At 38.4% G+C, this 13,002-nt stretch overlaps 1 protein-coding gene across 1 annotated transcript in view; it reads left to right on the top strand.

Moving 5' to 3' along the window:
- The window catches only part of lrp1bb (low density lipoprotein receptor-related protein 1Bb), a 267,014-nt gene that overhangs the window by 215,503 nt on the left and 38,509 nt on the right, over positions 1-13,002 (top strand). Inside the window, exons 56-66 of the mRNA XM_061053736.1 lie at positions 573-756; positions 866-951; positions 4,398-4,520; positions 7,220-7,401; positions 8,889-9,088; positions 9,528-9,716; positions 9,849-9,997; positions 10,246-10,339; positions 10,629-10,745; positions 11,716-11,835; positions 12,594-12,713. Of these exons, the coding sequence (XP_060909719.1) occupies positions 573-756; positions 866-951; positions 4,398-4,520; positions 7,220-7,401; positions 8,889-9,088; positions 9,528-9,716; positions 9,849-9,997; positions 10,246-10,339; positions 10,629-10,745; positions 11,716-11,835; positions 12,594-12,713 (1,564 nt within the window). The remainder of the gene's footprint in view (positions 1-572; positions 757-865; positions 952-4,397; positions 4,521-7,219; positions 7,402-8,888; positions 9,089-9,527; positions 9,717-9,848; positions 9,998-10,245; positions 10,340-10,628; positions 10,746-11,715; positions 11,836-12,593; positions 12,714-13,002) is intronic.

Below are 13,002 nucleotides of genomic sequence, written 5' to 3'. Positions count from 1 at the left end.
GTGCCATGTGATAGAAGGGTAGAATCCAGGTGAAGGCCATGTTGGCTGGAGTGTTCTGGCTTCCATCACTGTTGTCAGACTGCAGCAGTTTATGCCCTCGTCCCAGGATTTTCCGCTGTTGCTCTTCCATAGCAGTGGTGCTTACTGCATTAGAAAAGTGACTGAAAGCACAGAAAAACCTCTCCTGCCTGTCATGTCAGGGGCAGAGATGGACAGAGAGCACATCAATGCAGACCCTTAGCTCATCCATTTGTGGTCTGAACAGGAAGATCAGCAGAAAGGCCCTCAAGGTTATACGTTTGGATAAGAAAGGGATTTGCAGTAGGCCCCGAGCAGCTGATCCAAGCACTTTGGATTCATTTTGGTGGTCCCTAGTCACTGATGTCAGATTTTTGCTATCGTAGTACAGTATGTGTATCAGGGCTCGGATGTCAAGCATGGCTTAATAAATCTCCACTTGCCACCTAATAGGGAGGGTCACATCAGCTAAAACGTTGCTCTTGTATAGAATGTCAGGTATTCATGATGAAATCATAATTTTTTGTGTGTTTATTGACTTTTTATGGAACTAGTGTAAATGCTGGCCTGGTTTCCACCTGAAGGATGATGGGAAAACTTGTGTAGATGTTGACGAATGCTCCACAACACTCCCATGTAGCCAGCGCTGCATTAACACCTTTGGCTCCTACAAGTGCCTATGTGTGGATGGCTACGAAGCCTTGGAGCGAAATCCCAATATATGCAAGGCACTGTCAGGTCAGTTGATTTTTTTTTTATCTCTTCCCTTCCAGAATTTCCATGTGCTGTAAGTCCCATCTGTCCTACAAGGCTTTATGTTTCTAATTTCTACTGAACCGTATTTCAGCTGAGGAACCTTTTCTCATTATGGCGGACCACCATGAGATTCGGAAGCTTAGTGTGGATGGCTCAAATTACACCATCTTAAAACAGGTAAGTGATAAAGGAATCACAGCCGTCGTGCTTGTTGAGAAGTTAATGCAGTAGAGGATGTGTGTTCACTGTTTTTAGATGAACATCCTGCTGAGAGGGATGAACAGGTTATGAATCAAATTACAGTACCATCTTGTCACATTTCGTTATTGAATCCAAGTATCCCATGCATCTTGCACTCAGTCTGTAGGCACTATAAGGAGGAATTATGGATTAAAATGATTGAAAACAATAATTGAAGTGAAATTATGTTCACCTGCTGAATGTGTGTAAAATCACAACACCTTTACAGATATCTTCAAAAGAGTGGTAGGTTATAAAATGATTTGTTTTGCAATGCAAAACTGTGGGAATCTGCCCATTTACCACGGTACAATATCCTGGGGAAAAAATCAACACTATGACAGACAGCAGAAATTATCCTTTCAGAGTTTGATGAAGAAAAAATGTATTTGAAAAGTTTTCTGCCTTCTGCAAATCCATGTGCTTTTTTTTCCTTTTTAACCTTTGAAGTTTGCAATCATTGATCTGAGAAGCCCCTGCATCTGATGCTTATTCATTATAGATTCACAACAAAACATTTTTTTATTTCAATCAAGACATTCATCATCCCGTAAAAGATTTTGTTCAAAGTGAGGTACATGGCTCAATGTGTCAATCTCACAAGTGAGTTTTACTAAATTAGACTGAAAATGTCCTCCAACCTCAGTGAAGTAATTTTCTGTTTAAATAAGATGTCCTGTTCGTCATGATTCCCCATCCCCCACCAAATGGGCAGAGGAAACTGGTCATACTGATTGGCAGAAAGCGAAATGACCCCATTGAGAACCCCATGGAAAAGCTATTTCAATTATTCCCAGGTCTCATCACAGCTGCTCTGGGCAATGCTTGAATCTGACTGTTGATGATCACAAATGGTTGGCTTTGATTTAGTGAACATCAGCCTACAGGTATCCTACAGTCTCCTCTCACAGTCTTATTAACCTCTTGACTGGATGTACTCTACTGTCTGTATCAGAGCTCTCATCAGCCACAACTCACTTTAATCACGATGTGTTAGCATCGATGGGAGCTAAAGAGGGAAATGTGCACATGGCTTCGCTAAGTGCTGGCAGATACTTCACTGACCTCATATCACTTTACCACACCGTTTCATTCCCTGTTCACATGAAATGCTTTTGATATGTAAATTTGACATGAGTCAATCAATTACCTTTGGCTTTGTTTTTAAGCTGTTAGCATAAATTTGTCTTCCCACCACAATCACAAGTGACTGACAATGTTGTTGTTTAACCCCCAACCATTCTGCTGTGTTCTCCTATCCAATTTTCATTTGTCTTTGTGGTTAATAACATCTTAAATCTCAGGCTTAAAGAGTAGTGAGCACAATGATGGTATAAGTACATTAAGTCACTTCTATTAAGCTTTTCATTACCCTAAAATATTGCAGCCCCTGTAAAGAAATCATTAAATACAGGGTTTTTGAATGATATTGATGTTGAAGTATTGCTTAATTCTAGAGTTTCGTCATGATGCCACCGGATTAGGTTGGTCCCTGTTTTCAACTTTAAAGTTGTACGAATTGATTGGAATGAAAAATGTTAAAAAAGGTATTTTAGTCAAACACATTTAAAAAAGAAAGTTGAATTTGTGGAGCAGGAAATATTGACAGTGATGTCCATGTCATACTCGCACTTAAAAAAATAAATTAAAAAAAATGCTATTTTTTTTGCAATCCATTTTTTTTTCAAATTTCATGCCCGTTTTCAGAAATGATTCCACTGCTGAGCTTGTTTTTTCCTTTTGTATTTCATTTTGTAGTTGGTTGATTTTAATCTGTCTTCAGTGAATACTAATGGCAGATGTATTTCTGGATAGAGGCACTGATAAAACGAACATGTGGAATAGAGAAGGGTTCCCCCAGGACACTTTGGCGCCTGTCTGTGAGGTTGCTGATGATCTGATGAAGATGTCTCATTTCGCCTGTCAGATTATCTGACACCTTTTCTCAGCATCCACAGTGTGAGATAGCAGGGTGGGGGCACTCCTGTTGGTGAGCAGCTCTGTCTGACTGACAGTGGGGTCCTGCGAGCATGACAGAGATAGGAAGTACAGCACTCTTCTGCTTTGATAGGACATCCAATTCACAGAGCATTTGAGACTTCATTGGTTCTTCAATTGCTATATATAGCTAAAAGCAATTGAACCTATGGGAAAACCACCCGGAACAATATCACCTTTACAGTAGAGCTGTTTTCATGTATTTCTCATCCTGTTCTCATCCTAGATGCATCAAACTGAACCTCACTGGGTTGGTGTTATTTTATTTTTATTTTTTAGTTGACACTGGAGCTGAGTTTATACGGAACCTTATAATAATCAGCTATAATTAATAATCAGAATAATTGGCCAATCAGAATAAAGTAGCCAACCACATTACTGGTTTGATACAAGCTAGTTTAGATATTTATTATTTTTTAATTTAACCTTTATTTTACCAGGCAGAATTGCTTCCGATCAAATTACCTCTTTTTCAAGCAAGGCCTGGCCAAAATGGCAGCAGCAAAAAAGTAATATAAGACAAACCCAAAAAGAAAGCACACACATGAGAAAAGGAGACAAATACAGTCCAGAAGGTGAAGAAGAAGAAGGAGGACAAGATCATGTTAAACAAAAACAAAGCACAACACCACAATACACACTAAAAGAACAATTATGTGATGATGATAAAATACTATGCAGTGAAACATTTACACACTCCAAAATGAGCCTTTAAAAAACTTGTGAGCCGAGTCTTAAAATCATTAATAGTGATGAGTTCCTGCAGTTTGAGTGTTTTTTGAATACTGTTCCATGCGGAGGGAGCAGAGTACACGAAGGCCCTCTTTCCAAACTCTGTACGAGTTCTGGGGACTGACGTAGATAGAAAGTCCAGAGAGCGCAAACTGTATGATGGATTTGATTTAAAAGTGAGGTAGGTGCAGAGGTATGAAGGGAGTAGTCCAGTAATAGCTTTATAAATGAAGTATGTATATGTTAGGTCTTCTAAGTTTGTGTGAACATGTAGGGGCAAACCATGGGTACTGTGAATGTGACTTCTGGACAGTTAAAATTGGCTATAAGATACGAGTAGAACTGTTGCCCTTTACGTTGTTCACGTCTATAAGCATATGTTTGCAGAACATACATGGCCATAATGAAGTCTACATATTTTGTCATATCTGTAGTTTTATAGAACAATTGGGTTGAAACCACTTTCCCTGTGAACCTGCATATCAACATCATTTTAGATAAAATACTATAGGATTTTTTGTACAGCTTTATTGCCAATGAAAGTGTTTTCTAATAGTTTTTATTGTATTTAAATAAGCTGTGTTTTAATTTAGTTCAAACCTTAAACTGACATTGTTTTTATACCATTGTGCTTTCTGTCCTCTGCACATCAGGGCCTCAACAACATCATCCACATAGACTTTGACTACAAGAAGGAATTTATCTATTGGGTGGACTCAACCAGGCCAAGTGGCAGAAAGATCAACCGAATGCGCCTCAATGGGAGCGACCTGAAGGTACAACAAGATTTAGCTGCTGTTACTGCATGCCATGTGGGGATTTATGACCCATGACACAGGGGCTGGCTCAACTTTGATTGTTCCAGTTATACATTTTCTGATTAATTGAGATGATCAAGATACATTTAAACAAGAAATGTGTATTTTGTAAAGATTATTCGAGTTAAAAAAAAAACTCCAATGACATTGATTTCAAGTATTCTAAACATATTACTTTTGTTTCTGTGTGCAGCAAATGCCAGTTGATTCAACAACAATAAATGTGTATTAGTGATATTAAGAATATCACCTGTGACTTTGAGATGATTGTAACAAGCTTAATGATGCAGTGGTGTTCTAATCACCACGGTTTATCCAGGTCATAGGATCAGAGAGCACAAAATGAAGCCAATAAGACATAAGCAAAGCACCTGGTGGGTCCCCATCTCACAACTCATTAGCACTGTATTGTGGGGGCGTGAGGCTCATTCAGTCCAATTACTTCCACAGTCACTGATTGAGCCACTGAGTGAGCTTAGCAACTAAAAAAACTGTCTGAAACCCCCGATCAGGGAGCTTCTCACACTGGGTTAATTAAAAGAGCCACTGATATCCAGCGTGACTGGTATAGGCTTGCCATTTGATGAAGAAAATGATCTGGGATCAGAGAGTATTTCTTTGGATTTTCTCTGCTAAGATAGAACTTTATCTGACTAATGCAGAGATTAATTTAATTCTATGGTTTAATGAGAACAATGTAAGTTCATTTCAGATTTTAGTCTCTTGGTTCTTAGTTTCTTCTCATTTCAAAGAGTAATTTGTCTTTGCACTGTGCTGTTTGTGTTGAGACTTTTAAAGAGTTTTGCAATTAGATATTTGGGGTAATCAGTGATGTCACAACAGATGTTTGATAACTCATAAAGCAAAGTGTCAGCCAAAGGTGAGAGACTTTTGTTTGTCTGTTTTATTAGTGTTTGAACAGATTCATATTTAAATATAGGCATTTCTCACACTAACTGTCAGTTCACTGTCATTATATTATCAACAACATTAAAGCTCTGGAAAAAATAAAAAATAGGGACTCATGGTGGCAGTTTTGGATGAAAAGTACTTCACAGTGAGTGACAATTGTGCAGTATTAGTCACTGTTTTAAGGCCAGTTTTATCCAAGTTACTGCCTGAGGACAGCCTAGTCTTCTGCCAAGACTATAAATATTCTTTGCAAATGATGTCAGATAATGCCTCAAAGCACATCATGTCCCCAAATGACAGATTGCATGGGTGCTGGGATGTTTTATTATCTTAAAGAGTTTAAAGGCATTGGTTTTATTTGCCAGCTGGAACATTGATTGTTTATCTGAACAACTGACTTTTGGCAACTCAAAAGCCGGGACTAGCCTGGGGATGTTGATGGAGTTCCTAGATAGTTCTTAGATTTTATTCACATCAATTACATGTGTCTTTTTATATTTGAATCAAGTCTCTTGGTGCGGTTAGCAAAATGTGATAAATAAGAGCCCTAGCTTCATAGATTCTAATGTTCATTCCCTTTGGCTGCTGTAAATTGCAAGTGTGCTTTTGGAAAATTGGGGATATACTTCCAACACAACCCAACAAAAGAAAAAAAAGATTACACTTCACTTACAAGTAAGTTGAAAACAGTCTGTTCTGTTACAGCCCAACACACTAAGCTCCTTCTGGTGGAAGAACCTCTGTTGGTATAATACACATATGTGTAACGCATAATAATACTGTATATCATACGCCCAGTGACCCGTATTTTACTTACGGTAAGTTTGTTAAACAAGGGTGAAAAATGTTTTTTTTATTAAAACTTTAACAGGAATCCATACATAAGGCACAAAACTAGGGAATGCATTACATAACTGCACCATATGAAGTGATGCAGCATAGGGCTTGTTTTTTGTGCATGAAAATCTAAAGAGCAAAAATTCTGACAAACACACCTCTTTGAAACTTGTGCACATCCACTTAAGCTTTTTTTTAACCTGATCTATATGATTAGCTAGTATGGTTGTAAATACACATTTAAATATAATTTGAATGTGATTAAGAGTCACTACAAGTCTTTGCTGACTGAGATTAATTACTATTACAAATGTCAGCCGCAACTGCCTCCCCCATAATGGCCAATTTGAGAATACGCTATGCATGATTATGCCAGGGTCAAACTACATTGGTAGTTTAATTAATATTCTAAGTCTTTACAACCAGCCCCTAATCTAAAAAGGTGCACAAACTTCTGTGCTCTTTTTTTTTATATCTGATTGGTTAATTCAATACCTCTGACAGACAAAGTTCATCTTCTGAGTTATCCTCTGTGCATCTCCACACTAGGTCCTCTGCAACGCTGATTACAGACAACATACACACATGAATAGATAACATCTTTTGCCTTTGTCTTTTCATTTCATGATCACTTATCTGAAAGAGACAGCTGGCTTACTCCTACCAAGCTTTTCCCCACTGCTTATAAAGAATGAAACACATATAAACCTATGGACTCCTGGTAGATCAAGCACAGTAGCCAAATAACTCTACTGAATCAAAGTTATTTTTCACTCTTATGTAATGACAGTACTGAACACTCAAACGTTTTTGTAATATGCTTTTGTATAGTTTATAAGATTCAATTTGTCCACTACTGAATATGGATAGACACAACTCTAACCTTCCTTCCCTCTCTGCATTTGTAGATAGTCCACAGAACAGCAGTACCCAGCGCCTTAGCAGTGGATTGGATAGGAAAAAATCTCTACTGGTGTGATGCTGAAAGGAAAACCCTGGAAGTGTCCAAAGCCAATGGCCTCTACCCTACCATCCTGATTAGCTCTGGCCTCAAGAACCCGACAGATCTAACTTTGGACCCCCAGACAGGGTAAGTATTATTTCATAACCATAAAGCTTTACCATAATGCCTTTGTGTTTCTTCAAAAGGATTGTTTTTTTTTTCATGCTTAAGGGAGAACTGAAAGACAGTCTCATTTTATCAACCAATGAAATCCATCAATCAATATTTCAATCTTTAGGAGAGTTTGAACAAGTCATTATTCAGCTGGTTAGGATCCTTATTTATCGTCAAAGCTAAATAAAGGTGATAAATATCATTCGGGAAGGGTAGAGTACTTCCAACTGTATGCTTAAGAAAACTCACTAGTTCGGTGTTGTGTCAGTATCAAATGTAATGGTTATGTCAGAGCAATGTAAGTAGTTTTTCCTCTTTTTTCTAAGGGACACCTGGAATTTCCTACCTTTCCTTTTACACAATGACTTATTATGGATCACACACACAACACCCTATATAAACTGTGGACCACATGAGCACCCAATGATAACAAAGGGACACAGTTTCTCCACTGATTCTTCCCAAAGTCCTCCATCATCAACCCAAAAGTATTACTTCTATTTGGGAGAGGTTTGTTGTCTTGACACCAGTGACCCAAGTCCTCTACTTCCCTCACTAAAAATCTTTTATTCAATGAAAGAGTTCTGGGTGACATTGCTGTGAAGAAAGAGAAGTGTCCTTACACCTTCACCTTGCCCTGTATGCCAGAAATGGATCCACATGTACAGTGAGCTGGTAAATCCTTGGTGCTTGAGCTTTCAGAGTTACACTCTATGTTTTTATTTAGCTACAAATGTAGTTTGAGCTTTTGGTGAATAATATTGGACAAAAACTATGTAAAGGGAAAGGTACACCGAGCCCTTTGCAAACTCTCCTCATGCCGACCCAGCTAACACGTTGGTATAAATATTGGAGTAAGCATTGTAAAATCTTGCGAGGGAATATGTCAGCTACAATCCAGACAACATGGATAAGCCATCCATCTAAATGATGGGGTTGCTGCGGCTTGGTGGTGGAGTTGGTTGTATTTCAATTTGAAGGTTGACATTTCTATCCCAGCTCCTGCAGTTTATCTATGGAAGGATCCTTGGGCAAGACACTGAACCCCAAATTACTCCATGTTGCATAGCTAGCAGCATGCTAATGTGTATGAATGGGATTAGGTAGAACTGGTGGGTACTTTTCATAGCGGCATCCTTCTCCATGAGTGTATGAATGTGTATATAATTTGATTATTTTGACATGTGCATTAATAAGGCTTTGAGTTTTCAGAAAATATCACATATCTGATAAATACCAGGGTAAACACAAACCAGGATTAAAACCAAACTAAACTCAATCTAGGCCTCGTGGATTGTCACTATCAAGCATACTACTAGCCAGTGTGCAGGTATTGGATAACAAACTGGATGACCTCCATGCCAGCAGTATTTATTTTGTTCTTTATAGTGAGCGGGGTTTTAATAGGCTTGCCTGCTGTACTATATAGCACTTTGAAAATGTGCTTTACTTCTTACTAGGTATGTGTTCTGGGCAGACTGCTGTGAACCGCCCCACATCGGCCGTATTGGCATGGATGGCCGAGGGCAAACGGTTATCATTGACACAGAGATCTATAGCCCCACTGCTCTCACTATCGATTATACCAACAAGAGGCTCTACTGGGCAGACGACAACCACATCCTGCTTGCCAACATGGATGGCACCCAAAGACGCAAAGGTGAGACTAAGACATTGTCCTGACTTACTGCCTTACAGATAGTTAGTGGGAAGATTGATAGCACCCTGTACTGTCTGTTTAATGTAAGGCTAGAGGCAGCAACTGGTTAGCTAAGCTTGTGACACAGAATGAAGACAGCTGTACCTTCTTTGAAGCCTGACTTTAGAATTGTGTTGTGGATGTAAAAATCTAAAAACGTAGTATATGTACTTACAAGTGGAATATTTCTCTATTATTTATGGTATGAAACATGTGAATCCATCCATCAACCCGATTAATGGATCTGTTGTAGATATGACTGTGTGGAAGATTCAACAATTGTGCTGTAATAATCAAGGACAATTCCTGCAAGTTCCACCCAATTAGCAGCACCCTAGTTGCTAAATTGAATAAAAATGAGTTTAATTGTAGCTTGGCATAACAATGTTTCCCTTTCCAGTGTCTTATGATCACATCCAAGGGGTAATGGCTCTGACTTTGTTTGAGGACTTTATTTATTGGACTGATGGAAAGTCCAAATCCCTTCGACGTGCTCACAAGACAACCGGCGCTCAAGGGATGGAGCTCCTCAACTCTTGGCAAGCCATCAAATCCATCAAGGTCTACCACTCGCTGCGCCAGCCTGAAGGTATGAGGTCCATCTGGCACTTACGTTCGTTCTATCCTCCCATGCTGAGTAGTTGGTACATGTCTTCCTTATTGTTTTAACAAGGAGATTGTTGGCGTAATACATTGTGATTTTTTTTTTTCTCCTGCGCAGTACCCAAGCATCAGTGTCAGATTGCAAATGGAGGATGTAGCCACCTGTGTCTGCTATCCCCTGGTGGGGAACACAAATGTGCCTGTCCCACTAATTTTTACTTGGCTGCTGATAATAAGACATGCCTCTCCAACTGCACCTCCAGTCAGGTCAGCAGTGTTTCTCTTCCCTCCCACTTCTTCGCTTAGTTTAACCATGTCCTTGCTTTTCTATTCTGATCAGAATTTCTCCCCTAAGGCAAACAACTCTTACTCCTCTTACATGTACGGTGCATTTTAGGAAGTGGTTTCGTATTGATTTTGACTTTGACTTTGGCTTTGAAGAATGTTGAAGCAAAACTTTATTCATGTAGACTTCAGAAACCTGTTTCTAAGACGTATTTCTGTGTTACTAATAGTTTCGCTGTGGGACAGATGAGTGCATCCCTTTCTGGTGGAAGTGTGACACAGTGGATGACTGTGGGGATGGATCAGATGAACCTGCTGACTGCCGTGAGTGTCATTTTATTCAAAGGTTGGCTTAAATCAGTGCCATAGCAGAAGAAGTGCATCTATTTTGGTGAGCTTTCAGGGATAACAAACTCAAGTGGATGGTTGTATTTTACTGTTTTCAACCTTACTGTAATGACTTTTTGTTTTTATCTTATTCGTTCACACGATTATCATTTAATAGCACCAGTTTCTACAGGTTTAGACCAAGCCCTAACAGAATATCTTTATTTTGTAATTGAACTCTGAAGGTATTTATGAGATTAAGTTGAGTTTATGCCCTTTCCAACAGCGGAATTCAAATGTCAGCCTGGACGTTTCCAGTGTGGAACTGGTCTTTGTGCTCTCCCTCCTTTCATCTGTGATGGAGAGAACGACTGTGGTGACAACTCTGATGAGGCTAACTGTGGTAAGCATGTAGAAAATAATATAACTGCTCATGTTGAAAATGTAAAGAGTTCTTTAAAAAACAAAAACACAACTTGCTGTTTCTTGTGCATTTTTATTGCATTCTTTAGAAACCTTTCTCAGAAAACCAATTAAGATGTTACCTATAAGTGCTTTAAAGACTTTTTATTTTTTAAATAACTTTTTCCAAACTGATTATTTGATCATTTTACTATTCAAAAACAAAACATTTCTTGTTCCTAGTTTTTCCAAAACTGGAAATAATGTATGATACTTCACTAAACCTTTGTTACATATTTTTTGTAGTTGAGTTCTTAGATTACCTCAAATATTTCCTAAGCGTTATCAAATCCAGAAAAATGAGTTGTAACGCTCTATCTTGTCTTGGCGGCCGCCATGGTAGACACAACATGTTTATTGTTGCCATGGAAACACCAGATATTAGGTCAAAGACTGCTACATAAGGAAGCGGGAGCTGCTACTGAAAGCTTTATTGTTTTGATTGAGAGCCCCCTGGTAGCCAAATTTACATATTGTGTGTTTAATATAAATCACAATGTCCGACTCATTTTTTGAGTGCAAACAAACAGTGTAGATGGTACACTGAGTTCAGAACATAATAGGCATCAAATTAGCTAATTTTAACAATATGCTTAAATTTCAATTACTGTTGAAAAAATTGGAGAGGTTATATGTTAAAAAATTGCAACAGCCTTAGTATAGTTTTATTCATGTGAATCCACTTTGTTAACTCAATCATGCTACATTTAAAAAGCTACATTAGCATACAATGATTATTAAAAATAACATTAAGCTGTCAATGTAGAGGTTTTAACGAACTGGTTTTATTGAGGTTTTTGTCTCTACCACTCGATGGTCTTGATATAAAAGTTGATGCCTGTCTTGTTGGACTTCTTGTATTTCTTATTGATGCCACCTCTTTTTGCTCTTGTCCATTTGTTCTCTTTCAGAGACATACATCTGCCTGTCAGGCCAGTTCAAGTGCACCAGGAAACAGAAATGCATCCCTCTTAACCTTCGCTGCAACGGTCAGGATGACTGCGGTGATGGAGAGGATGAGACAGACTGTCGTAAGGCCTTACATTTTTACATTTAGACTCATTGTCTTAGAAATGGCTTCACAGAGGTTTTGATGAGCCACTCCAAACTTGGCAACGAAAAATACCTTTTTTGATGTTTTTGTCATTTTGAGAAAATGCTCATGATTAAGGTAAACTTGCCTAGCGGTCTTCTCTTCAGGCTTAATTTATTTTTGTGCTTGGACAAACTTCATGACATTACACATTCTTCATTAGATATTTTATTATATATATATATATCATTAGATATATTAGATATTCCAAAGGCATCCCTTGTTATGGCCGGTTCCTTTGCAAAGAGATTAGTTATTGAATCATGCAGAGGATAAGAACAGATTTTCTCTGCCATGATGTAACTCATCAGAATATCACGCCCTATTCAAGTCTTTCCGACTGCTGCATTTGTCTTGCATGTGATTGCAAGAGGGGTGAGAGTGGGGGAAGCAAATGAAAGGAAGTAAGGAGGAGAAAACAAGGGTTTAATTAAAGGAAAGCTAATTACTTCACCCCTTCTTAGACTCCGCAATGATTGGATGTGGTTGTGAATGCACTTTTGTAATGATCACTTGAGCGCTGAAATCAAAATGCTAGCTGAAACAATGTTAACCACAAGCGGCTCCTGGAACTTTATTACGAAACACTTAAAACGTATGTTTCCCTCCTACTTCTTATATTAATGAATCTTTTTATTACAGACAACCTAGGTTATTTCCACAAACAATGTTTCTTCTTCTTACCTTTTCCTAAAGCTGAAAGCACCTGCTCTCCAGACCAGTTCCAATGCAAGGCCTCAATGCACTGCATCTCCAAACTCTGGGTTTGTGATGAAGACCCCGACTGTACAGACGGGTCAGACGAGGCTAATTGCGGTAAGTTATTTAAACCCACTTAACCACTTTTCACACTGTATTTTTCAGTTAAAGGACCACGTCTTGATTACAGCTGAATTATTTGACACTTGGCTTCACTTTGTTCTTACTCGTGTCTTTGACTTATTCTTATTGGCTTTCTGATTATGCTTAGGAAGAAAGCAATGAAGCACATCTTATTATAACGGTGAAGCATTGTTGTCTTTGTTTGTCTGACATAGTTGTTGCAGAAATTAGTGTTTAAATGCTATCTTTACATACAGAAAATCAAGCATGCATGAAGTCAGAA

The sequence above is a fragment of the Labrus mixtus genome, chromosome 13 (genome assembly GCF_963584025.1).
Source record: "Labrus mixtus chromosome 13, fLabMix1.1, whole genome shotgun sequence".
NCBI classification, from domain to species: domain Eukaryota; kingdom Metazoa; phylum Chordata; class Actinopteri; order Labriformes; family Labridae; genus Labrus; species Labrus mixtus.
The sequence above is the reverse complement of the archived record's forward strand: the minus strand, read 5'-3'. Positions and strand labels throughout refer to the sequence as shown.